Source organism: Saccopteryx leptura, chromosome 3, assembly GCF_036850995.1.
Source record: "Saccopteryx leptura isolate mSacLep1 chromosome 3, mSacLep1_pri_phased_curated, whole genome shotgun sequence".
Lineage (NCBI taxonomy): Eukaryota > Metazoa > Chordata > Mammalia > Chiroptera > Emballonuridae > Saccopteryx > Saccopteryx leptura.
This window is the reverse complement of record NC_089505.1, coordinates 244,873,488-244,901,268: the sequence shown is the minus strand read 5'-3', so window position 1 is coordinate 244,901,268 and position 27,781 is coordinate 244,873,488. Positions and strand designations below refer to the sequence as shown.

At 35.0% G+C, this 27,781-nt stretch overlaps 1 protein-coding gene across 4 annotated transcripts in view; it reads right to left on the bottom strand.

Annotated features, from left to right (window-relative positions):
* EXOC6B (exocyst complex component 6B) overlaps positions 1-27,781 on the bottom strand; it is a 638,754-nt gene that overhangs the window by 371,544 nt on the left and 239,429 nt on the right. For all 4 annotated transcript variants that reach the window (XM_066378003.1, XM_066378005.1, XM_066378007.1 and 1 more), the window contains one exon: positions 12,698-12,766. In XM_066378003.1, the coding sequence (XP_066234100.1) occupies positions 12,698-12,766 (69 nt within the window). The remainder of the gene's footprint in view (positions 1-12,697; positions 12,767-27,781) is intronic.

Here is a 27,781-nt window from a genome sequence, read left to right as displayed (position 1 = left end):
AAAAAATATGTTAACACATCTTATACTGTGGGCAAGAAGAAATTAACATTCCATATGATAAACCTGTGAACTATAGTAACCTTAACCAAAACAATTAAATCTTCTTAAGACTGGCATACTTGATAGTCCATTTCTAGGTTTCTATTAATTTTTACATAGTACTTTCTTGAAGTATTTTGAGCATTCATTCATTCATTCAGGTAATCATTCCACGATTATTTTTTGAGCTCCTTCTTTGAAGTGGGGAAAACTTAATATTCTGACATTTCCAGAAGTTCTAGTTAAAAACGTTGAGGTAACAAAGTAAGATGGATTCTACCTATCTGGGGCAAATCGGGGGTATAGACAGACAAAAAGTCTGAGCTGCAAAGCTACCTCAGCTCTACACTGTGGTTTGAGTAGGCTCTGAAAAAAATTAATCCGATATATTCCCAAACTCAGCTTTTCCAATCCCTCACAATTGAAAATAAATCGGTTCTGGTAACAGGTTAAAGACAAACAAACTCTTCATCACACCTGCTACAACTACAGATAAAAACGAGCTCCAGTTATGCCACTTGTTTCTGGTCAGAAGATCATTTTGGTAGATGCAACTGACGTAACTGTCTGAATGACCAAATTTCCCCTATAAAACAAAAGGAAACTCCTCCCCTACACATCCCCTAGTTTAGATCTTAAGGCTCTCATTGCAGTTATTTATGACCCTCCTTCCTAATGTCCAAAACCATTGAGACAATGTACTAAACTAAGTATTCAGCAGAGAAGTCATTTTAAGGAAGTTAAAAAAAAAAAACCTAAAAATTTTAAATTTAAAAACTAAAGTAAACAAACAAAAACCTAGCAGCCACAACCAAAGTAGAAAGGAAAGGGAAGAAAAAGATGTAAGCGATCTGGTTGGCTCTATGAGATGAGGGAGAGAAGATTATATATGCCAAATCGAGAGATCTCAGTAAAGTGAGAAAGTTTGCATAATTAATAGAAAGAAACATTAAAAGGAAGAAACAAAAGATGAATATGTTTCAGGGAATAGAAACTCCCTGTCCAGGGCATTGTTAGGAGAAAACACGGAGGCCTGCACACCTGCGCACAGACTGCGGGCAGGCAGGAGAAAAAGAGCAGCAGAGACGGTGTAAGAGTTCAGCCAAGGGCCGAATGTGGAAGACAGTATACACCTAGTGAAGAAGTGTACTGTAGTCTGAGAACAATGAGAAACTGAAGTATTTAAAGCACAGTTCTGATATAATTTAAATTGTGCTTAAAAGGGCTACTAAATGTTATATGGAAATGAATTATTTCTTGTTTATTTTGTCAGAACTTAATTGTTATTATGGTGTCTAAAGCTGTTTAAGTGAGATATTATTAAAAAAAAAAAAAAACAAGCAAGTACACTTGAGAAGTTCAATGTTCCTTAAGTAAACATTTTGAAAAAAATGCAAGCATGTCTACGATAAAGAAATTTTAATCACTTTTCTTTTTTTTTTTCTTTTGCTTCTTGTTTTGTTCAAAGCCAATTGATATGTATGCCCATGGGTAGTAAGGTCACCACGTTAAAAGAGCAATATGACAATCATAAAAAGTTAGATTACAACTACCACAAACCAGGGCCCATTAGCCTATAGCACAGGAAAGTTATCACTATAAATGGCTTTTCCTGTGCCCTTATCAATGCAGTGCACAAAGTATCTCACCCTCAGCTTTTCTCTATGATCTATGTAGTGTTTACGCCTATCTAACCTCACCAGGCACTGGTGGCTCAGTAAAACTAGACGCAGTGAGATAGGGCAGTAGAGTGATGGAACAATCTGTTAAGTGTCAGAGATGCACAAGGAGTCACCAAATATTTCAGGGCAAAACTTTCCACATTAAAAAAACATATCTCTAAAGAAAATACTTAACATACATTCTATTACTCAGAAGTACTCAAGATCACTATGGAAACAAACCAGAAAGCTTCCAGCTCTGTTCTTACAGTATAAGCTGGCTTCTCTACCATGCAACCTGCATTTGTCTTAAATAGTTGGGAAAACAGATGAACATATTTAGAGAAAAAGTAAAGTGCCTTTAAAATGAAAAAAAAAGTTAAATAGTTATAAAAAGAATCAAGAAGACTAGTATCTAAATATCAGCACCTGAAATATTAGTCACATAAAGTTCTTAAAAAATAAATTTCAAATATATAAACAGCAGAATTCCTTCCTAACACCATGCTTTTCCAAAGGATTTGAAATGCCACCTACTCATTTCAAATTACTGTTCTCAGAAAGGCTTTTCCATGAAAAGTTCAATGTTCTTTTTTAATTTCCTAAAGAAAATGTATACATTTCAAATAAACATGATGGATATTTTTAAAACCAGGCCTCTTCAGAGTCCCTTACCAAGCAGCTTTTCTCTAGACCCATTAAATTACAAACCTTTTGAAAGCAGAAAGTTTCCTGGTCATCTTTACATTTTTCACTGTACTAGAAAATGCTGATTTAAATAAAATTTAGCATAGTTACAATTTAATATGGTTATTTTTTGCAGATTTTCTCTGAACATACTTGAATATACCAACATGAACCATAAAAAAGTCAATACAGCAAGTACAGAATTTCTATGACATTTGAAACAGGAGTCCCTCCCATTTTTTTTTTTAACAGATCAACTGATGAGAGTGGTGTTCCCCAGAAACACATCTTCGGAAACAGCTTTAAGGAAATCTAGACCGTTAATATATATGCCTCTGGCAGTCCTGGAGTTCCATAGCCACAGTTTCCAATTCTGTGTGGCTGGCGACTCAAGTGATGTTTCCCTCTCCCTCTGTAATACCATCTTTGAAAATGTCAAAGAAGGGGGAAGAAAAAAAAACCCTTATTCACAGACTCTTCTAGGCACTAGAGTTTTCCATGTAGGCCTCATTGTCATTTGTCTTAGTTTCTACCCTGCTTGTCTTTACACTCAAACCAAGCATTTAAATGTTCACTCAGGTGTCTGTAAAATAGTGAAAGAGTTTAAAGAATGGATTTTTACTAGTTATATGAAATAAGTACAAATCGAAGGTATCAACATTTATAATAGAATCAGAGTAGCTCTAAAAAAAACTAGTCTATGCTAGTAAAGTACAATTGATTATAATAAAAACTAAAATACCAGTCAGAACTCTAATTACTGATTAGCATTCACTGTCAGATCAATGGTCAGTGAGAAGCACTAGCAAAAACAAGGGGAAACTAATATACGATTTTTTTTCATTTGCCAATCAATCTGTAGCAGAAATGTTTTGTTGGGTTATTTTAAAGAGCGTCTCATTTTTAAAATTAATAAAAAATTTTAAATCTGACCATCCAAACTACACTCAGTCCTTCAGATATGCTTTAAGTCTATGTTGCAATTCTAGCTGCTAAATTTACTTGATTATTAAATAGTAACAGTGCTTTCTGATAAAAGTTCAAGAATAAGAACCCTAAAACTCTACCTCTGGTGCCAACAAATCTATTTCATACCATGATTCAGAGTGAGGCCAGTCTCTACTAAGTGAGGCATTTTTTTCATACTTAACATATAAGTCACTTACTTAATATAGTCAAATTTGTGAAATACTATGAGATTGCTGAGCAAAGTGTTACATAAAACCCAACATAATATTACAAATACATATGTAAACAATAAACCCTTTGACTACCACAACATAATAAGATCTTCAAGGCTAACCTTGAGAATGCCTAAAACATTCATTGTTCTTTAATTGAATACTCCAGGAGTGTCATAGACTATTCAAGTATTTATTTCCCAAGTGCTTTACTATAATAGCCAATTGCTACCAAAGTTCTTTAAGTAATATCATTATGTAATTCCTGAATACCTCAGAAAACATGTCACTTAAAACTGCTTATATCTGTTCCCTTTTCCACTCTCTGAATCCTTTCCTTGCTGTTATCTGTAGGTACACGACCATGATTTTTGTCGTTTTCCCAGCTGTCAGTGCAGACCATACAAGTAGAAACCCTCAGATTAGAAAGGGAGAAACATTATCCAGGGTTCCTGCCCACGCCACCTCACCCGCCCTCTGCTCCAGCAATACGCATGAGGGATTGTAAAGAGAGTGTGGGTGAGTTCTAGCTCTACTGCTGAGTCACCTCTCCTAAGTACAGCCGAGAAACAAGAGAGATTATTACAAGTTAAAGGTAAAATATTCCAAAGTTTAACACAATTACTTATGTTCAGGGAGATAAATCACTACAGTTCTCATAATTATTCCTAAATCTCTACTCTGAATCCCAAATTCTTCAATTTGGGGGGCAAACCTATTAGTTTAGGTGCTGAGGCTAACTGATTCTTAGCAGAAAACAGTTTAGCAGCTTGCCATGCATGCATAATGGCTGATCAAGGAATAAGAATTTATGACACAGAAATAAGATCACTTTGAAATATGCTTTTAAATTAGATTTTGGCAAGGCTTCTAAATCTAAGAACAAGACAAGCTGGTAGGGAGTCCTTAGAAAATATAAAAGGGGATACTCAAATGGAATTGGGGTAAGCTATTCTGAGGCATAGGTCTATAGCCAGTAGGTATGTGAAAGCTAGCTCACCTTGTAGCTCCCTTCCAATGGGGGATTCTGTCTAGGTCTCTGATGGACAAGATTCAGAAGATGGGGAAGCTTCTAAAATTCTAAGCAAAGTAATATATGCATGTACCTATGTGCATTCTGTCTGGGGAACAGGTTCACAGCCTTCATCAAATTCTCAGAGCCCTTTGCCCAAGGAAGTGAAAATAACACAATAATACTGTGCTTTCTTGAGTCTTTGTAATAATAAATTCACTGCACTACATTTCACATTTTCTTATATCTTTGGCTGGTTTATAGTCTCATTTAGTGATGGAAGGAAAATTAGGTTACAACTGAGGTTCTTATAATTCATGTAATAATACGAAAGGGGTTGCTGCTCAATAAAAAAAAAAAAAAAAAAAAAAACTCATACATTCCTATGATTTCTATCCCTAAACCCAAGATGGTAGAAATCTTTAAACTTTTTATTATAGTATAACACACATGCAGGAAAATAAAGAGCTCAAGGGTGTACATTTATCAACATTTTCTAACTTAATGAATTGTTACTACACAGATGATGCAGATACCCAAGAAGATAAGATCATAAATGAGACTCACACACAAGGGGCACAGTTGTATTTATAGCTTTGCTCCCCCAGTCTCCTAATGACACCCAAGTTCCTCTGATGGGATATATATATTTATACCCCCTTTCAGTGATAGAAGGGTGAGTAAGCAGCAAATTTGGAGAAGAGTCAGAAAGATGTTATAGTATATAGAGGAGCTTAAAAGTACATACAAATCTTTGTCCAAAATGAGCTGCATTCGAGACTTGAGGCCCATAAACATGGCAGATATCACTGTCTTAATAGAATTTTCAAAAGAATTTTCCAGACAGAATGATTTCTTCTCTTCATTAGACAGATAGTCCATCCATCTTTTAAATCACTACTACACTATGTACAAGTACCTCAGATTACTATTCATCATTTCCCTTCCAGAAAACATTTTAGCTTGTTATTTTCTCCCTTCTTAAAAATATTATCTTTGACTGTAAACTGTTTTTATATCCTACCCCTTACCTGCCCATCTCTAAACTGTATATGAAGATTTAAACAGTCTAAGTTGTTAAAACGATTCAATAAAATATATCTAACTTTGCCATGCACACTACCATTGCATTACTACGTCAAGGACCGAGTCTCAATTAACCACTATCTGACCCTTGTTCACTTTCTTCCCTCCCCTCCTCCTGCCAAAGTTTGCCCTTCCTGCCAAAGTTCAGCACTTCCTAGAAAAGTCTCACTGCCTGTTTGATATTGTACTTCACTTTAGTCACCAAAGGAAGAATTTACAGGTGCTTGGCCCCATCTACAAGACCATGACCGAAATCTGACCTCCTGTTACAATACGTGAACTCCTGCCCTACTGATAAGGCTGGCAGATATAAGTAGGATTTTTCAAATAATCCTTTGGGAATTTATAAGCAGCACAGCCATAAAAGGGGGGTGAATGGAAGGTCGGTTTCACTAAAAATAATAAATATTGCCATGTTTATTCAAAGTGTGCCTTGTTATCCTCCAGGCCAAAAGTTCAGATAAACACTATTGTAAATGACAAAATATTAGAACTTTTTGTTACTCCTGTTATGATCCTTCCGTTGGACACCAATAGAACTGTTTTCCCTCGTCTGAGTCCCAGCCCTGATATTGTATAACACTGCCTGAGACTAGAATACTGGATTCATGTGCAGGTCAAAGGAGGGTAGTTATCTTTCAAAATTAAAAACAAACATTTATTATTATATACTGCTAATATTGAATGTTAAGTACAAGGATGAAAAAAATGAATGAAAACATGGTACCTGCCCTAAAAGAGCTTATAGTCTATTGAGAAAAGAGAATATATATTTAGAATACTATGATATAATATAGTAAGCACTAATAGAAACATATATTGGGTCCTATAATAGTGTAAATGGGATGGGGGTTCACCAACATCAACTTGAAATGTCAGGAAAATTTGCTGGAGGACACAATATGAAATAAATGTTTATCGCAGCATTATTCACATTGGCCAAGACATGAAAACAATCAAAGTGTCCCTTGATAGAGGATTGGATAAAAAAGATGTGGTACATATATACGATGGAATACTACTCAGTCATAAGAAACGATGACATAATGACATTTACGACTACATGGATGGACCTTAAGAACATTATACTAAGTGAAATAAGTAAATCAGAAAAAGCTAAGAACTGTATGATTTCACACACAGGTGGGATATAAAACTGAGACTCATGGACATAGATAAAAGTGAAGTGCTTACCAGGGGGAGGAGGATGTAGGGAAGGGGAAAAGGGAGCGGGTGGGGAGAAGGATATAAAGAGGGACAAATATAAGGTGACAGAAAATGATCTGACTTTACGTGATGGGCATACAACATAATCAACAGTTCAAATGCTATAGAAATGTTTACCTAAAACCTTCTATTAAGTTTAATTTTCTAAATAAAATTAAAAAAGGAAGAAAGAAATATGAATTGGTAAAATAAAAAGAGAATAGTAATTCAGACAGTAGAACTAGCATAAGAAATGGGTGAAAAACATGAAATAGCATAATGTATTCAAAAAACTAAAGGCATTTCAGCATCATTAGAGCAAGGTGGTAAGCAGCAGGAAATATGGCAGACAGGACATAGAAAACCTTCTAGACTACTATTAGCAATGTTATCTTCTAGACTGCTATATTTTACTCCACCCCTGACCACAGAGAATTTTAATCAGATAACATATTTGTCATATTCATATGATAGATTACTATCATGATAGAGAAGAGTTAGTGATTTATGATATAAGGTAGGGAGAACAGTTAGGAGACAATTTCAATAATCCCAATAAGAATCTGAACTAGGGCAATTGTTTTAAGACAGGGAAGATGGGACCATTTTGAGATCAAGGTAACAGTTGCAAGATTTTGAGGACCGAATATGGAATTGAGGAAAAGGAAGAGTTTAGGTTTCTGTATGGTAACTAGGTAGATGATACTGTCATTATCTGAGCTCTCTGTAAATTCAGAAGAAGTATATTTTAAGGGGGTGGTGAGAGTTAATGAGTTCATTCTGAAATATATAGAGGCCTGACCTGTGGTGGCACAGTGGATAAAGCGTTGACCTGGAAATGCTGAGGTTGCTGGTTCGAAACCCTGGGCTTGCCTGGTCAAGGCACATATGGGAGTTGATGCTTCCAGCTCCTCCCCCCTTCTCTCTCTGTGTGTCTCTCTCTCCTCTCTCTCCATGTTTCTCTCTCTCTCCTCTCTAAAAATGAATAAATAAAATAAATAATTTAATGAAATATATAGAATTTGTGCTGTCTATGGAATAAGGTAAGGTTCAGTAGACTATTAGAGTAAAAAGTGTAAAGCTCCAGGAAAAGCTGATAAGTAGAGATAGGTGTGAAAATCATTAGCACATTAAACCATAAAAGTAGGTAATATCATTGAAGAAAGGCAAGAGAGAAGGAAGAGAAGTGGGAACACTGAGGGATACAAAGTAAAGCCCACAAGGACCAAAACAATGAACAACTCTCAAAAAAGATGGTAGGAAAGAAGGGAACATATTGAAAAGGAAGACAAAGGGATGAAGTGATTTAAGGAGTGTGTTATCAACAAGGTCAAAAGCAACTGAAAGGTCCAGTAATATACAGATTGAGGGTATTAGTATGAATAGAAGATAAATATACTGGATTGATGAGAAATGATGAAGTAGAGACAAGTATTTGAATGGAAAGGAATGAGAGATATAAGGTTTATTTTCTCCTCAGTCTTCACTTATACTCTCAAATCTTAAAGTCTAATGTTAATATTAATTAGATCAGGAAATAAAATATTTGTTACAAATCCTAATATTAAGTAATCCATTTTTAACTATCCCTGCCACTAATATTATGAGGACTTATCCTTCATCATACATAATATAAATTAGTAACTTGAGAATGAGGAAACAAATACAGAAAAGTGATAAATTATAGCCCCTCAAAGCTTTGTCAACCCCCTAGAAGTTATACAGGCTCTGGCCCTTATTTAGCAAAGGAGATATCTAATTATCAAAGTCCCTGTGGGTCTGGAACAGCAAAGTCTACAATATAACCATGTATTCCAGAGAAAAAAGAGAGCTGAGGTCTTACAACTAGTTATATCCTTTAAAAAACTAGAAAACTTTATGAATGGGGTAGGGGGCCTGTTTCTGCCATAGAAACAATACCTTATCAACTCATTACAAAAATGTATGAATTCTAACTATTTCAACATTACAAAATACTGCATGTAGAATTTATTTTTGAATAGGAAATTTAAGGTCCTCTTGTTTAGTCTTCAGTTTAGGACTATATAGTTTTGTATGCTTAAGAATGTAGAACCTATATCTACATGTCTATACTTGCTCAAATATTTTTTTAAAATACTAATAAAATAATGTGTCTAATAATCAACACCAGAGATATATAACTTTTAAATTAACTGCCATCTATTAAATTCTAATTATGTGCCACAGACTGAGCTAGTCACTGTTCATATATACCTGTAACTGCACTAAGCTGGTAATAATTACTACATTTCACATGTGAACAAGCTAAGGTTTAAATGAGTTTCCTAACACTGCACAGTTAGTAAGTGTGCAAATAAGTTAGTTCAGTACTTTTACGAATCACTATTAAGAGTTCTTACTTGAGGAAAATTTTTTACAATTTCTATTATTATAAAATCTTACATAAATTAGCAGACACACAGTGATTAGGTATAAGGGTATAATGCTGTCATATTATAGTCATTCAAAAATTATAACTTCTGCCCTGATAGAGTGTAATTTTTTAAAAGCATAAGTTCTTAACTTATTTATACATCCTTGATTCTCCAAGTCCATTTCATGCAAAAGAGAAAACAAATAAGTTTATTGAATAAATAAATGAATAAGGTTCGAGTTAGTATATATTCAAACAAATGCACGGCATTCTTCAGCTACCATTTATTTATTTATTCACTCAACTAATATTTATTGAGTACTTACCATATGTCAAGAGCTGTTGTTGGTACTGAGGTATAAGATTAAACTAAACAAACTATCCATTTTCATAGGTTTTACATTATTTGAGAGAAAAATTTCACTTGATTTTTCAATTATAAGGCTTAAAATAAACCTTGAAACTTGATATAAGTGAATATGGTTCTTTTTTCTACAGACTTTTGGCTTAAATGCAACAACTATGAACTCCTATAACCATACATACTAATGGAGAAACTAAACAAAATCATGAAGAATGGAAGCAAGATGATAGGAAGGAAGGAGAAAATTGTGTGGTAAAGAAAAAATGTGTACTACTGTACATGGGATATCTACTCAACTGTCAAGGAACAGGTAGCTCCTATCTTACATAAATAATTTCATAAGATAGAAAAAATGGAAGAATATTTAGCCATTTTAATAAGGCTAGCATAAAACTGACTTACAGACCATATAAAAAATAGAAAAAAAATTATAGTTCTGTGCTCCTTATGACCATACATATAACTACAAGAGTAAAGAAAAAGCAAGAGTAAAAATAAATAAAAGAATAAATAAACAAATAAGACTTAAATTCCACAGGATGTTAAAAAAAGCAGTAGTACATTCTCCTCAAGTTGGATTTATCTAAAGAATGCAAAGATAGTTCAAAAACAGAAAAATCTATCAATGAAATTCACCACATTCAAAAATTAAAGGATAAAAACCACAGAATTATATCAATATATTTGGAAAACAAGTTCAATAAATATGGATACTTAGTGTATGCCAGAAGTTCTACTCAGAATAACTGGTGATGTAAAAATTATGTAGTAGATGGGGTTGGTAAAACTGAAATCATTATATATAAAGAAAATTTAGTTTGATCCATACCTCTTACTATATACAATGGTGAATCCAAAGTAAATAAAAATCTAAAGTGAGGCCCTGGCCGGTTGGCTCAGCGGTAGAGCATCGGCCTGGCATGCGGGGGACCCGGGTTCGATTCCTGGCCAGGGCACACAGGAGAAGCGCCCATCTGCTTCTCCACCCCTCCCCCTCTCCTTTCTCTCTGTCTCTCTCTTCCCCTCCTGCAGCCAAGGCTCCATTGGAGCAAAGATGGCCCGGGCACTGGGGATGGCTCCTTGGCCTCTGCCCCAGGCGCTAGAGTGGCTCTGGTCGCAGCAGAGCGTCGCCCCTGGTGGGCGTGCCGGGTGGATCCCGGTCGGGCGCATGCGGGAGTCTGTCTGACTGTCTCTCCCCGTTTCCAGCTTCAGAATTAAAAAAAAAAAAAAAAAAAATCTAAAGTGAATGGTAAAATGTTAAAGACAATGCAAGGGAATGCTTTATGACAGTAGAATAGAAAGGGATTTTTTTTTTTAAAATAAGATGCAAAAATACAAACTACAGAGAGTTAAAATTGATGGACTTGATTATATCAAAAATCAGTAATTTCTGTTTAATGAAAAATAACATAGCCATAGTTTAGTATATGATGGCAAACTGGAAAAAAAGCATTTACATCCTAACATGTCAATATCTACCATATATAAAAAGTTCTTGAAATCCCTCTTTCCAGCAAAAATAAAAAGTTAAAACAACAAATCTTGAGAATATCATCCTAAATGAAATAAGTCAGACAGAAAAAGTTAAGTATCATATGATATCACTCATATGTGAAAGCAACAAATGAACAAACAAGAAAAACAAACAAAAACTCATAGACACAGGTAACAGTATGGCGGTTACCAGAGGAGTAGTAGAAGGTAAAAAGGATCAAATATACGGTGACTTTGGGTGGTGGGTAAACAATGCAATATACAGATGATGTATCAAAGAATTGTACACTTGAAACCTAAATTATCTTATTAATCAATGTTACCTCAATAAATTTAATTTTTTAAATTTTTTATTTATTGATTTTAAAGGGAGAGAAAGGGAGAGAGACATCAATCTGTTTCTGTATGTGTCTGACTGGGGATCAAACCAGCAACCTTTTGCTGGTATAGGAACAGTGCTCTAACTAACTGAGCTATCCAACCAGGGCCCAATAAATTTAATTTAAAATAAAAAGAATCACTGTGAAACAGAAACAAAACATAAAAATCTTTTCACTTATTCTACATATAATAAGTCATTTCAGAAGGAAAACAATTATATTTATTTTCCAGGTGTTTTGCTGGAAAAAAAAAAAGGAGATCCAATACAAAACTGAACAAAGGACAAAGGTTAAAGATAGGCAGTTTAGAGAAGAAAACCTTAAATGATTAGTAATTGTATAAAGAGAAGCACAATGATACCAGTAATCAGAGAAATGCAGATTATAACAAAGAGCTAGCATTCAATACTCATCAGGTTCACAAAAATTAAAAATTAGTGAAATGAAATATTATGCATATCCCTTATGACCCAGAAATAATAGAGTAATGACTAAGTGACACTATGTTAAATACATGAAGAAAGAAAATGGATAACATATTGGGCAACAATATATACTCAGACTTACTTCATTTAGCATAACATTAAAAACAACCTGATAAAAGCTTCTCTGAGCTTTGCTATAAAAAAGATCAATAATGGGCTTCTCTTATCAATTTGTCTTTAATTTCACAGTATAATTTCTGACTGACTTTGTATGCATCTGTGCGTCTGCATGCAGGTGTACTATCAGGATGGAGGTAAGTTCTAATTCATTTATTAGAATACCACTAGCACCCATATAATTTTCCCCTCAGGGAGGTTCCTCTTTCCATATGATTTATATAACTAAAAAATAGTTGTCATCAGGAATTAAAAAAACAGTTTTTACAAATATTATTTTATATGTAAAGATAGGCTGTTATTTAAATAACTACATTATTATATTAAGAACTGAAATCTGAATTGTAACTATTTTTAGGTATAACCTAATATACATAAAATATGACTAATAGAAATTAATATTACTAGCTATAGCATATTACATGACAAACAAAAGATTCAAGAAGAGACTTTCTTTATAATTAATACATCTTAAATAATAGTTTCTCTCTCCTTACTTTTAATAATAAATAAAAAAACTATTAATAATGAGAAAGCAGAGTTGGAATTCAATATACATCTTTATTAGGCAGAACCAGATAAAGACTTACCAGGACAGAATATATGTGTAGACATCGATAAACAGGAGAGAAATCTACCAAATCTTGGGCCCCAGGGACCTGCAAAACAATCAAGATTGTTACAAATATTCAAACAAAGCAATAAACAGCAATTGCATTCATTTTTACTACTTAACTGGGAAATAAAAAACAAATAAATAACCAGATCTAGCTTCTAAGAGAGAAACACAAACCAACAAACCAACCAACCATGCTCCCAGAAACCTAATTTTGGCATTTTAGCCATGTGGTTAATAAACTGTGAAGATAGCACCAAGGCTGAGACACAGAACAGAAGGATGGACAGCAGAGAGGAGTAACAGGTGTCACTGGTCCTGCATCTGCTTTTAGAGATATATTTTAGGTCGTGGGCCTGTAGGAAAGGGGTGGAAATGTGACTTTGAAAACTCGACTTTGCCTTCTTAGATTCATGGTAGTCTACATTAAAAACTACATTCCTGTGGTCAATACAAAACTTGCTACAAAGGATGAATTAAATGGCCTGCCAGCCAACTTGTGATGGTTATAAGGATTAGTGACTATTTAAGTAAGAATGCAATCAAAATACAGAAATATGCTAGGAAGAGAGGGAAGATCATATAAAAATTAAGATAAAGAATGGAAAAGCAAATTCTATAAATAATACTAGCAAACTATACTATGAACAATGAATATGATTAAACCTAGACATCAAAAGAGAAAGTAAAACAAAAAACATCAGGTAAGAACTGGAGTACAGTTGCAATGCTAAAATCAATCTGTCACATGACCTGACACTCATAAGTCTCAATCTACTTTGGCCTCAAGTTCCTCAACTAAAAAAAGAAACTACTAGTTGACCTACAGGAATTTAGTAAGAACAAAAGGAGACACTGAAATAAATAAATACTGAACAAAAAATAATAATAATAAAGCAAAAAGAAAATACAAAATTACATAAAGAAGTAATTTTTTTTAAAGACCTAGCTGAAGTTTTTACTATAACACTGGCAATTGCATGATTCATCAGAATATAAGCATCTCTATGTTTATTGGTTCAGATTTAATAATGAATTTGTTCATTTGCTTCCATCCATGAGGCAGACATGAAATCTCTATGCTTAAGAATCTCATAGTGCTGCATACTATGTAAGCACTCAAACTAACTTTTATGTAAATCCAAAGATCAATAGTAAGGTGCTCAAGATCCTACACCATGGCCCAAGCAGGATTACTGAGAACACAGCTTATAGACAGATGGGCACATGTAGGTTAAGAAAAGGTAGGATTAAAAAGCACATAGTGATTGCCATGAGTGGGGACGTGCAGGAGGGCATAGGAAGGGTAAATGGTGATGGACAAAGACTTGACTTGGGGTAATGGGTGGGGTGACACACAGTATGGTGTACAGAGATGTGTTGCAGAATTGGGCACCTGAAACCTGTTAACTAGTGTCATCCTAATAAATCCAATTTTTTAAAAAGCACATAAAAATTGAAACTTTAAGAGTACAAACGGTCACCCGTTTTCAACTTAATAACACAAAATAAAGCAACAAGATAACATTAAGTACTCTCACTTGAAACGACTACAACATTAAAGCATCTTTATAGTCTTACCTCTTTGACTGCAAAGTGGAAATTTGAAGGAAAATAAGATTTTTTTCTAAAGTTATATTTATATTAGTACTTAAACTTCATAAATATTAAACATGCATATAAAAAAGGCAGGAAAACTGTAAAAAATGATCTGTATAGAAATTATACTTTTATATAAAGTTATTTATTATAAATATACTTATAAAAAGTTCAGAAAATTTCTTTATCTATTTTTGGATAAAAAAACTCAATCACTACTTTGTTTATATGTTCTTCATGCAATTTATTTATTTTCTTTTGCTTTGACTGAGAGCTATAGTTTCATTCAAAAGGAAACTTCTTCAAGCCATTCTTCAGATAGAGCCTTTCACAGGTCAGTCATCCTTATAAAATAAACACTCACATTAGGGAATAGTTTCCCCACAAATCTCTGATGAACAAGTTAATGGAACCCTTTACTAACGGGCTACTAAGACTGGTTTATCTGGGCCAACCAAAATACACACACACACACAGGAGATAAAGGCCTTTCCTATTATCTCCATCAAATTTTTACAGCCAAACCTATTGTCTGTAAGGCTGACTTAACATCATCATATTCAAATTCAAACTGTTTAAAGTGTCCCGACTTGGAAATATTGGCTTTGCTACTTGTTAGCCCTGAAATTTTAATACAGTTAAGTCCCCCTTAAACACATGACTGCCTGCTTTGAAAGCAGTACACAAAAATCTAACAACAAAAGATGGAGTAAAGTGGGGCTTCAATTCCTAAATTTTACCTCCATCCTTAAAGTAGCCTTCTATTACATGACCTATGGTGGCATAGTGGAAGGAGCATCAACCTGGGATGCTGGGGTCGCTGGTTCGAAGCCCCAGCCTTGCCCGGGCAAGGAATGTAGGAGAGGCAATGAATGAGTTGATGCTTTCCACTCCTCCCCTCTGCCTTTCTCTTTCTCTGTCTCTCTGAAATCAATAAATAAAATCCTTTTTTAATGTGATTAATAAATAATATGCCCATAATAAATAAAGCCCATACTAAAAAAAATAGCTTACTATTTAGAAATCATTTTTCCTCCATGCTTCCTTCTGGGAGAAACACTAGGAGCACTGTGTGGAACCAAGAGTGCTGTGAGAAGAAAGGTATGTAAAGCATGCACTGACTCATGTTGCTTTGAGCTAGATGTGTTTTCTCTGCTTTCACTAATGAAAAAGAATCACATCTAGGAAAAGGGGAAAGGAAGAGAGCAACCTACACTGTACGTGAAGGAATGCTACATGTTTGGAAGGATAAGAAGTGAACTTTCAAAAACCTAAATAAATGGGGGTGGGGAAGTGAACAAAAGGCAGTTTTTCTTACTCACATAAATAGGTCTGTTTTGAGGCTCACCTTTGGCTCCCCATTTAAAATGCTAAATCTCTGTCAAAACTGTCCTCATTCTTCTTCCCCCTCTTCTGCCCCTCCCTTCCCTCAAGTTGCAAGAATGATTCAAGCAGGTTTAAGTTTCAGCTGGGCAGAGGGAGGGTCCAGGACACTTTCCTAAGCTAACAATGACTGTCTCTAATGGTTTCTGTCTCCTAACAAAAGCCATGACTCTGTCGTTATCAGCTTCATCTAATTTTTCCTTTCCAAAGTAAATAACACAGCCCTTGAATTTTACACATGTCCAAGTTTGACAAATCATTATTGACTGGGACTATAACTGATAAGAGATAACTTTGTGGTAGGACGTTGTCATTTCCTCTCATAAGGGCTTTCTTTCTGAGATACAGAAACATGATTAAAATAGTTAAACATTTCCTCTGCCTGGCAGTCAGGAACTCAAGACATTAAGATACTGGAGTCTGTATTTTTCTAGTTCAAATAGATCTATGAAGATATCAACCATTGCCACCAATGGTATATTTCAGATTATTCTGCCTTTTTTTAAATTAGTATTTTCTTTATGAATTCACATGAAATAATTTCATCACCAAGGACAGCAGCTGCCTAATTTCCTATATAGTTTATGAATGGAAAAACATTAGTGCCTTCTGCCAGCCCTAACCTCTTTATTTTCAAAGAAGCAAATAGTAAGATTTTAGATTCTGTACCTAAGAAATCATGCCTAAGAGTATACTGTATTATATAAATAAAGAAATTAAAATAATATTTCAGTAAAAGAATTTAAGGGAGACTGAATTACAACATTAAGAGGTAGATATAGCCTGACCAGGCGGTGGCGCAGTGGTTGGAGTGTCGGACTGGGATAAGGAAGACCCAGGTTCAAGACCCTGAGGTCACCAGCTTGAGCGCAGGCTCATCTGGTTTGAGCAAAGCTCACCAGCTTGGACCCAAGGTCACTGGCTCTAGCAAGGGGTTACTCGGTCTGCTGAAGGCCCGCGGTCAAGGCACATATGAGAAAGCAATCAATGAACAACTAAGGTTTCACAACGAAAAACTGATGATTGATGCTTCTCATCTCTCTTCGTTCCTGTCTGTCTGTCCCTGTCTATCCCTCTCTCTGACTTTCTCTCTGTCTCTGAAAAAAAAAAAGAGAGAGGTAGATATAAGGAAGGCAACTACTATATTCTACAATTACACAATCGCACACCCACTAGAGATCATATGTTACTAGGTACCAGTGCATATGACTAATCAGTCTGTTTCTATATGACTTTCACATTTTTATGATAAATAGTAGCAGCTTCCATCAAAGCAATACTTAATTATTGTCTTCAAAATATTTGTTGTTAAGTAGCCTTGTATCTTATTAATAATACACCAGGTATCAAATGATGCCACTATACAGATGAATGGAAAGAATCTGGAAACAAAGTGAGAAAATAAATTTATAAATAGAATTAATGAAAGGCACACTGAAAAAATAGTCTTTAAGCCTCTGCAGAAAATATATTTTGAGGAATATATAAGAAAATTCAAGTAGAAGTGGAAATATTGGATGGTTAGGGAAAAAAAATAAACATTTATAATTACAAAAATTCTTACAAAACTTCAAGATCTGACTTTCATGAAATTTTTCTTCTATAATATATCAGGTCAAATCTTTGAAAATGGAAAGGTTAATGGATTAAGTTCCACTTGTACAGAATAAAGAAAATTAACTTATTTTAAAAAGGTGATTTTGATATTAAAGAAAAAATGGCATTTAAGTATTAACAGATACATCAACTTAATATTTTTATAACACCTCCTACTCCCCAAAACAAGTTGGGAGTTAATAGCTATTTCTACCATCTTTAAAGACTCAGTGGATGGTGGTAGGGGGAGAAAGTATCCTCAGGTAACAACCTCATAAATCTACCTGCTTTATTACTGGGTAAGCATGCCATTAGGAAAGAAGAATAGAGCACAAGAAAAGATTGCTTGCCTCCCTCAAGAGCAGAAGCAAATGTACTGAGAAATTTACCTACACTGCTGATAAAGCCGCACATGAAAACAGAAATGCATTAGTGTGCTCCAGCTCTGTTGTTCTCACAGCTGTCCCAGGAGATACACACACACACACACACAGGCCATTTATTTTTCTCTTATGAAATCTTTCAAAGTAGGTGGATCATCCAAAAAGAGTACGACAGAGGTTTGCAAGGAATTTAGACATGGTTCTCACTAATTATTTGAGTCATTCTCCTTCTTGAAAATAGTTTTGATTACCTCTTTACACACACACACACACACACACAAAAACCCAGTTTCTCAGTATTGGTAAATGAATGCAGGGACTTGGTGCACATATCTGAGCATTAGTTGGATCTCAAGTCATTAAAATGTACCAGGCATCTTTCTGAAGGGAAAAAAACAACCCATGATTAGCTGAAGGGGCACTGTCTTTGCATTCAGAGGATCTATTTTGACTGCCTATATTATGTCTGGAAGCCAGGAAATACCTGGGAAACATTTTTCACCAGTGTACTTTTCTGTCCTATTTTGTTACCAAGACTTCAGAGAAAAGAAGAGTAAAATGCATTTAGACATGAGCCTTCTTCATAGCTGGACTGAACACCAACAACACACCAACAAGCCAGAAGGTCTAGGAGTCTAAGTGACTAGAATTAACAAAACTATAAAGAATTTTCTAAGCCATTGAACATATAAGTTCTAGCCTAAAAGTACCAGATTTTGCTATGCAGCATCTTACAAGTTATTAGGATTCTCCCTGAGAAATCCCTAAAAAGATTACCACTTTATTTACTCAAGTGTTTGCACTAAGCAGAAGAAAATAAGGAAAAATCACTATTTTCTTTACTGAGAAACTGCAAAAAGTTCTGTGGCCAAAATCAAAGGACAGTCCCTCAAAAATTCTTTGCTTGCCCTGGCTAGACAGCTCAGTTGGAGCATCAACCAAAGAGCTCTAACCAACAGAGGTTGCCAGTTTGATCCCTGGTCAGGCACCCACAGGGATGGATCAATCTTTTCTCTCTCTCTCTCTCTCTCTCTCTCTCTCTCTCTCTCTATCTCTCTCTCCCCCCCTCCCCCCTTCCTTTCCCTCTAAACTCAATAAAATAAACATTTTTTTTAAAAAAAAAAGAGAATTCTTTGCTTAAAGCTAACACTAGGGAAATAAAAATTTGGTCTTTATTTAACAACAATCTACTATATGCTAAGAAATTGTAAACTGTTGGGCAAAAAAAGGCAATTTAGAATGTTGTATTAAGTATAAAGATTCTGAGAGGAGGAAAAAATTAAGGTGATCAAAATAATAGAAAATATTATAGGTAAAGGACTAATATCCCTAGTGTATAAAAAACTCATTAAAATTGAAGGAAAAATCATTAGAAAAATAAGCAAAATATATGAGCAGGAAGTTTAACGTATGAGATACTACATTTCACCATTAGTAATAAGAATGCCATTTAAAAATATACAAAGATGCCATTTTTTTATCTATTCAACTGGCAAATATTCAAAGCTTAACAAAATACGCTTTTTAAGAAGTTGTAAGGAAATAAGCACCCCATACCCTGCCGGAGGGGGAGATGTGGGAATGGAACAACCTCTATGGAGCAGAATCGACTCTATCTAACAAAATCATACAGGCATTTACCCCTGCAATCCTGCTTCTAGGAACCTACCCTGAACACATACGTCTGACTTTATGGAAAACAATTTTCAGGTTTTGGGCTTAATTTTGAAACTTTTTAAAGTTTTAAGGGATTTTACATACAGTAAAATTCACCCTTTCTAGAAGTAATTCAGTGGGTTCTGACAAATCCATGTAGTTCTGTAATCATTATCACAATCTAGATTTTAAATGCTCCGCCATCCCCCAAATTCTTCATGCCCCTTCATAATCAGACTGTTCCCTGACACCCAGCCCATGGCAAACAGTGATCCATTCTTTGTCCCTGGGGCTCTCTTTTAAGGAGTGTCATATTAATAGGCTCAGATGGTCTGTAGCCTTTGGATCTGGCTTCTTTCATTTATCATACTGCATCTAAGGGTCAACACAGAGAACCTGTGTTGTTTCATGTATCTATAGCTAATTCTTTTTATTTCAGAGTGACATTCCAGGTGTGCCTATACCACAGTTCATTTAAGCACTCACCCACTAAAAGACACTTAAGTTGTTTCTACTTTCTAGCAATGTATAAATAAAGTTGCTATAAACATTCAGGTATGGGTTTTTGTGTGAACATAACGAATAAACATCTAGGAGTGAGATAGCTGGATCCTATACAGGGTGGGACAAGAGTAGGTTTACAGTTGTTCATATAGAAAATAATACAATAATAATATAAAAATAAATTTTGTGTTTCATGTACTCACAACTGTAAACCTACTTTTGCCCCATCCTGTATATGATGTGTATGTTTAACATTATAATACACTACCAAATTGTTTTCCAAGTGTCCATATTATTTTGCATTTTCAATGCAATATATAAGAATTCCAGTTGCTTTGTAATCTGCCAGTACCTGGTATCATTAGTATTATCTTTAGCTAATTCTAGCAGCTGTGTAGTTGAAACACTAAATTTTAATAGGGAAATTTTGAAAAAAATCATTAAACTCCTACATATAGAGATTGACTGAATAAACTATAACAACATTCGATTAATGAAGTACTATCTAGCAGTAAAAGTAAGATGAAAAAGATGTCTATAAACACATGTGGATATATATTCTGGACAAAAAATACCAAAAAAATATAGGTTTTATGCTCCTAATAGTCATGCTATGTAAAGTATCAGGAAGGGTACACACACACAAAAGATACCGATTATTTACAAAGTATGGGTAGGATGAAAGTAGAAGAGACAAAGAGGAGAATGGGATTTCACTGAATGTATTTTTTGAACCATGTTCATATTTTATATATATAAAAAAATAATGATAGGGAAATCTAAAAATTAATGCAAAAAGAAATAAACCTAATTATATATCAGTTTTATCACAAAAATACTCTAGGCCCTGGCCAGTTGGCTCAGCAGTAGAGCGTCGGCCTGGCGTGTGGGGGACCCGGGTTCGATTCCTGGCCAGGGCACATAGGAGAAGCACCCATTTGCTTCTCCACCTCCCCCCTCCTTCCTCTCTGTCTCTCTCTTCCCCTCCCGCAGCCAAGGCTCCATTGGAGCAAAGATGGCCCCGGCGCTGGGGATAACTCCTTGGCCTCTGCCCCAGGTGCTAGAGTGGCCCTGGTCGCGGCAGAGCGACGCCCAGGAGGGGCAGAGCATCGCCCTCTGGTGGGCAGAGCGTCGCCCCTGGTGGGCGTGCTGGGTGGATCCCGGTCAGGTGCATGCGGGTGTCTGTCTGACTGTCTCTCCCCATTTCCAGCTTCAGAAAAATACAAAAAAAACAAACAAACAAACTCTGAACTACATCGTCTCAGTGGGATATATTGTAGAATAAAAAGAACTAAAAAAAAAAACTTGAACCTAATAAATTTACTGCCTTTAGTAACATTTGCCAAGCAATTAAGGATGGAACTACTTTGTTTATGATATATGATTAGGCAAATAAATAAATATACAGATACTCTGGAAACCAGAATTCTTAGAGATACAAATCTGGAATAGGAGAAGTTATTATCTGTGATATCAGGTTGAAATTAGAGCATCAGTTTTAACTCATGATTTATAAAACTGTCTATTGTTGGTATGGCATATGTATTTTTTAGCTACGTCTGCAAAGAAATATACCTAATGCCCACATTTCAGTTTCTAAATATCATTCTCCAGTAAAAGGAAAAGAGCTCTTTGAAGAAATAGCTGGTTCTGGGCTGGGATAGAACCTGGACTGAACCAAGAGCACCTATCCAAAAAAAAAATTGATGGAAACTATTAGAGAAATACAAGTCAAAACTACAACAAGATACCACCTCACACGTATGTGAATGGCAATTACCAACAAGACAAGTAATAACAAGTGTTGAAGAGGCTGTGGAGTAAATGGAACCCTAATTCACTGCTGACAGGAATATAAACTGTTTCCCAGTCAATAGGGGAAACAGTATGGAGATTACTTAAAAAATTAAGAACAGAGTTACCATATGACCCAGCAACCCTTCTTCTTAGGTACCTACCCAAAAACTTTGAAAACACTTATTCACAATAATATATGCGCCCCATGTTCATTGCAGCATTATTCACAGTGGCCAAGACATAAAACTAAAATGTCTTTCAACAGATGACTGGATAAAGAAGATATAGTTACATGTATACAATGGAATACTACTCTGCCATAGAAATAATGAAAACAGCCATTTGCAACAACATGGATGGATCTTGAGAGTATCATTCTAAGTGAAATGATTCAGACAGAAAAAGTCAAGAACCATATGATTTTACCCATATGTGGGATATAGAAATTAAAGCAACAAATGAACAAAACAAGACAAACAAATAAACAAAAACTCATGACACAGACAACACTATGGTGGTGACCAGAGGGAAAGGGGAATGGGAAAGTAGAAAAAGGTAAAGGGGACCAAATACGTGGTGATAAAATGAGATCTGACTGAGTGGTAAACACACAATGCAATACACAGATGATGTATTATAGAATTATATACCTGAAACCTATATAATTTTATTAACTAATATCAATCCAATAAATTTAATTTAAAAAATTGATGGAGACATGTCAAAGGATAATGGATGAGACTCACACTGGCCAAATTTGGAACAATTAAAGAATCAAAATGAAAGACAAGAATGGAATATAACCCATTGTACTATATAGAAAATAAGAATCCATGTGCCAGTACTAACATTAAAAAAAGGAAAGGGAGAAAAGAAATTTCTTCTTTATAGAAGAATGCAACTAATCATTGTCAAAGAAATGATAAAAGTAGAAAATCACTACTTTATAATCACCACAGTAACATATGATCCTCAATGAATTCTAAAACCAATGGCTAAAAAACTGTTAGGGAACAGTACAGTCACATAGTCTAAAAGTGTCATGCCAAAGATCACTCATTAATTACAAAGAGGGAAAGGTACCTTTCTCACAGACAACACCTTAACCAACTATGTACCTCCTGATGTGGTGCACTGGAAATAACATAATATTACTTCTATAATATTCCTGCCAAAAATAATTAAACTTAACCTAATCATGATGCACCAAATATACTTAAATAGAGATATTAAAGGAGAATAAACTGATATAAAAATTAAATACAATATGTGATACTTGTCTGGATATGGCTACAGGAAAAATAAAATTTAAAAATCTGCTATAAAAGACATTATTGGGACAACTGGAGAAATGAGTATATGTGCTGTATATTAAATGGCAATTATTGTACCAATAGTAAATTTCATGGGTGTGATAACTTTACTGTGGTTATGAAAGAGAATGTCATTCTCAGAAAACTACATACTGCTGTACTGAGCGTTAAAAATGATGAAGTACGACCATTTCAAATGGCTTAGCTTTGCTTGGGGCAAGTAGATACATATTTTTCTGATTCTTTCAAAATCAAATTTTTGAAAGAGAAAGAATACATCAAATTTTAATAAGTGAAGCATTTAAGTAAAGAATATATGATGTTCATTTTACCACTCGTAATTTTTCTGAAGATTTAAAACTCTTCAAAAAAAAATAAATGTTTTAAAAGAAGGTGATACAGAAGAGGTGAGAATAAACTAGTCTCAAGGAAAAGTAAAATTAGGTATTTTAGATGACGGAGAAAAAAGGGATACAATCCTTACTTGGTGTTATTAGCAACTTAGCACAGAGTGACAGGGGTGGTTGGGTAAGCAATGAGCATATAAAGGAGAAATTCTAAAAGATCTGAAAAGGTAGGTAAGTGTTTGTAATGAAGGCAAGCAATTTTCAAAATGTCAAGATCTGTTTAATATCACTACAGTGAAAAATTTTAAAAGATCTTAAATCAATGAGCCATAGTATTTTTTTTTGCCAATGAATAAACCTGAAAGATCAAAGAATGGGAATAAGAAACCCAGAATGTCTCAAGCATGCCATAATGTTTTTATTCAAGTTTCTAAATGGTCTTTATTGCCACTTGATTATATGTATAGGTAACTACTTTTCATCTGCGTGTATATATCAGCTTTAATAGATCATCTTTCATTAAGAATAGAAGTGAAAAATTCACAGCCTACAGGGAGGAGTCAGGGGGCACTGGGAATTAAGTGAAGTAGGCCAGCATTTTAAATTGTATTCTCTGAATAGACATACTATTATTCATTGTTATAAAAGACTATGTTCTCAACTTGGGGTGGTGAATACACAGATGATGTATTATAGACTTATACACCTGAAACCTGTATAATTTTAATAACCCCAATAAAGTCAATAAAATGTTTTAATTATAACTGCAAAATACCATTGCCATAAAAAAGACTATGTTCTCATCATTTTTTGCAAACATGTGGTCCTATCACTCTATCCTCAATTTTACCATTTTTAATAGAGACTTGGTATAACTAATAATATCTTTGCATCAACAACAGCATAAACGTGACAGTAAATGGCAATGACCCATGTGCAAGCACAACAAGGGGTGTGGGTTAGTGGGAAAGCCAGATCCCTCGTGGCAACCCAGGGCGAGTCTATTACTACCATGCTTAGAAAGAGCTTAACTTGGAAAGACAGATTTTTATGTGAATTCAATTGACTTTTAAAAGTTGGCAACTAACTTATTAAATTTCAAGCACTACACAAGCCAACAGCCATTTTGCAAGCTGTTTCTGGTCCATGGGCTGCCAACCAGCAACCTCTCTGATTTAAACTCTGAAGTTCTAATGGCATCCTGTATTTCACTTTAGCTTACTGAGAAATGATCCTTATTTTCTGTTACCCTCCTGTCACTAGAAAATTTTGTAAAAACCAATTTGAAATTTGGGTCAAATATCCTAATAACTAGAACTTTTCCCAAGCAAGTTGACATAAATTAATTATTGGTACTTTTATAAGTGAGAAAAGAGATGCTTAGAGAAATGACCTAATTTGCTCCAATAGCACAAAGGTGACAGAACTTGTACCTTCTAAATACAAATCTTGAGTTCTTTCCAATTACCGTGTTATAGACTGAATTGTGTCACCCCCAAAATTCCTATGTTGAAGCCCTAACACCCAAAATGATTATATTTGGATATAAGTCCCTTCAAAAGGTGTGATTAAGCTTAAATGATCATAAGAGTGGGACACTCATACAATAGGACTGGAGTCCTTATAAGAGAAGAGTCCTGGCCCTGGCCGGCTAGCTCAGCAGTAGAGTGTCAGCCCGGCATGTGGAAGTCCCAGGTTCACTTCCCGGTTGGGGCACACAGGAGAAGTGACCATCTGCTTCTCCTCACTTTCCTCTCTCCTTTCTTTCTATCTCTCTCTTCCCCTCCTGCAGCCAAGGCTCCATTGGAGCAAAGTTGGCCCAGGTGCTGAGGATGGCTCCATGGCCTCTGCCTCAGGCACTAGAATGGCTCCAGTTGCAACAGAGCAACATTCCAGAGGGGCAGAGCATCGCCTCCTAGTGGGCATGCTGGGTGGATCCCAGTTGGGCACATGCAGGAGTCTGTCTCTCTACCTCACTGCTTCTAACTTCAGAAAAAATACCCCCAAAAAAGACATATTAATGAAAAATCAATAGGAGACCCAAACCATGAGTCTCCTACTGATTTCAATGAGAGAAGGGGGTGAGAAAGAGAGACAGGAACATCAAGTTCTTCCTGTATGTGCCCTGATCTGGGATTAAACCGGCAACCTCTGTGCTTTAAGACAATGCTCTAACCAACCAAGCTGTCCAGCCAGGGAGTATTTGTTTTCTTTATGCACTAAAAATGCTTTCTTGTGGTCCTCTTTACCCCTGCCACTCAAAGTACGCTCTGAGACCATGTGTACCATTCTCACACGCCCAATCTGTAGAATCAGAATCTGCATTTCAATATGATTACAAGTTGATCGTGTGCACACTGAAGTTCAAGAAGCACTGCCGTATAACAGAGGTTCTTAACTTGGGTCCTAGGGGCAACATGAGTTTCATGAATGTCCTAAAATTTCACACAGAACTTTTTGTGAGTGAATATATATATGTTTTACTGGGGGAAAGATTCTATACATTTTTATCAAACTCTCAAAGTAACATATTACTCCAAATACATTAAGAACCACTGCCCGACAGGATTCTATGCCACAGTTTAAAAGTCAAAATATTTCAAAAACTACTTACGCTGCTCTCAATGAGGTCTGTTGAAGAATGACAAGAATGAAGGTCAGAACGTCACAGTGGGTCACGAAAGACCTTATCTGAAGAATTTATTCACACCATGCAAGAACTATGCCAAGAAACCAGTTTGGAGACATCTAAATAAATAATTCTCTACATGAGGCTGGAGATTAAGAATGTGCACTTGAAGAAGATTCAAACTGAGAAGTAAATAAATATAAAGTAGAAATTTTTTTAAGATAGGATGCCATTAGATGACAGTGAAGTGCTGAATTCTTATCAGCAAATCTCTAATGTGAATTCTGTTTGATTTGGGATATGGGAGTATTTTAAAAAGTTAACTTCCAAGTACATTCTTAAAATACTTCCTTTATGAGGAACCCCTCATACACTTTACTAGTCCTACTTTCTTCATCTTCTCTGGACCTTAGAAGATAAAACAAAGAAGAAATGTGGCACAAAAATTAAAAGGGAGGTGCTCAGGATATTCAGTGAGTTAACGATGAAGAATGGCTTCTATCCAGAAGGTTCTTGGTGATACATGAGAACTGTGCACATACTTTATTCTTTTATCTTATCATCTAACCATCTTTTTGGAGTATTACCCAGGAGTGTAGACTATGTCTAACTTCTGTTTCCATAAAGCACAGTGCCTGATAGAATTTACTTTCCTTGATAGGTATCCACAATGTAATTAAAAAGCATTAAGTGGTCTTTCTTGAGACTGATTCTTTATTGAATTACTACTGTAAGTTGTGGATCTATATCCTACTGTACCAGTCATTACAGGCAAGAAGAGAGAATACTAGAAATATATTCAGGGGATCAAGTCTTCTCTGCCCCTTTCCTTTTCCAGGAGTGTCAGGCAAATATGCAGTTCTTTTCTTAGCTCTGTTTCTTAGAGCTATTAAAAGTTCTTGTTATATATGTACAGTAGGGATTATGATAAAATTTTCACACATTGTTAACCATTAATGTACCTCATTTACATAATAAACATATCCTGATAGAGTATAAATTATAAATGCAATCATTCACTTATATTGTAGAACTGTGTCCCCTCAATAATGACAGCTATATAAAAAATGTAGTACTTTACACATATGATGGTCTCTCAGACTTTCCATCAAATGCAAATGCTAATGTTATAGACACATAATTAACTGGGTTATTTGCTTTTCAGCCCAAACAGTTTAAACAGTGGCAATTTGATTTTTGACATGAAAGAGAAATAATAACAAGAACAGGGATACTGACAGTAGTGCTACTTAATAGAAATGAGGAAGGAAGAATAATAAAAATAGGGCAGAAACTAACATCTATATAAACCACCATTCATGGTACAGGCACCTGTGCAAACCTATGGGGCAGAGAATACTGTCTTTACTTTATAGATGAAGACATTAAAGTTACATCAGACTCAACAATTACCTACAATTACAAAGTTAGACAGCGACAAGTTTTGGGGGGAGAAGACAGAAAGGAGAGTGGTAAGGTAGATATAGCAAAGGACAAGAAAAAGGAGGAGACAGTGAACCCAATTTTATTTGGAGAAATAAAACAGTAGAAAGGTAACAAGCACTTAAAGGCAATCAGGTTAACTGAGTCTAGAAATAAATGGTTCCTCGCACATGTCTTTGAATATTTTTAAACATAATTTAATGACAAAATAACCTAGACATGTTTTCTTTGAATATATGTACCCTGATTTATTAATGTCATCCCATTACCATTAATAAAAATTTATTTAAAAAAAAAAAAAGAAATAAAGTAAATTATATAAATGTTAATTTTTTTTCAAAATAAAATGGTAGAGCCAGGACTTGTCTGAGTCCAACAGTCATGCTTCAACCACTACACTCAAAGAGA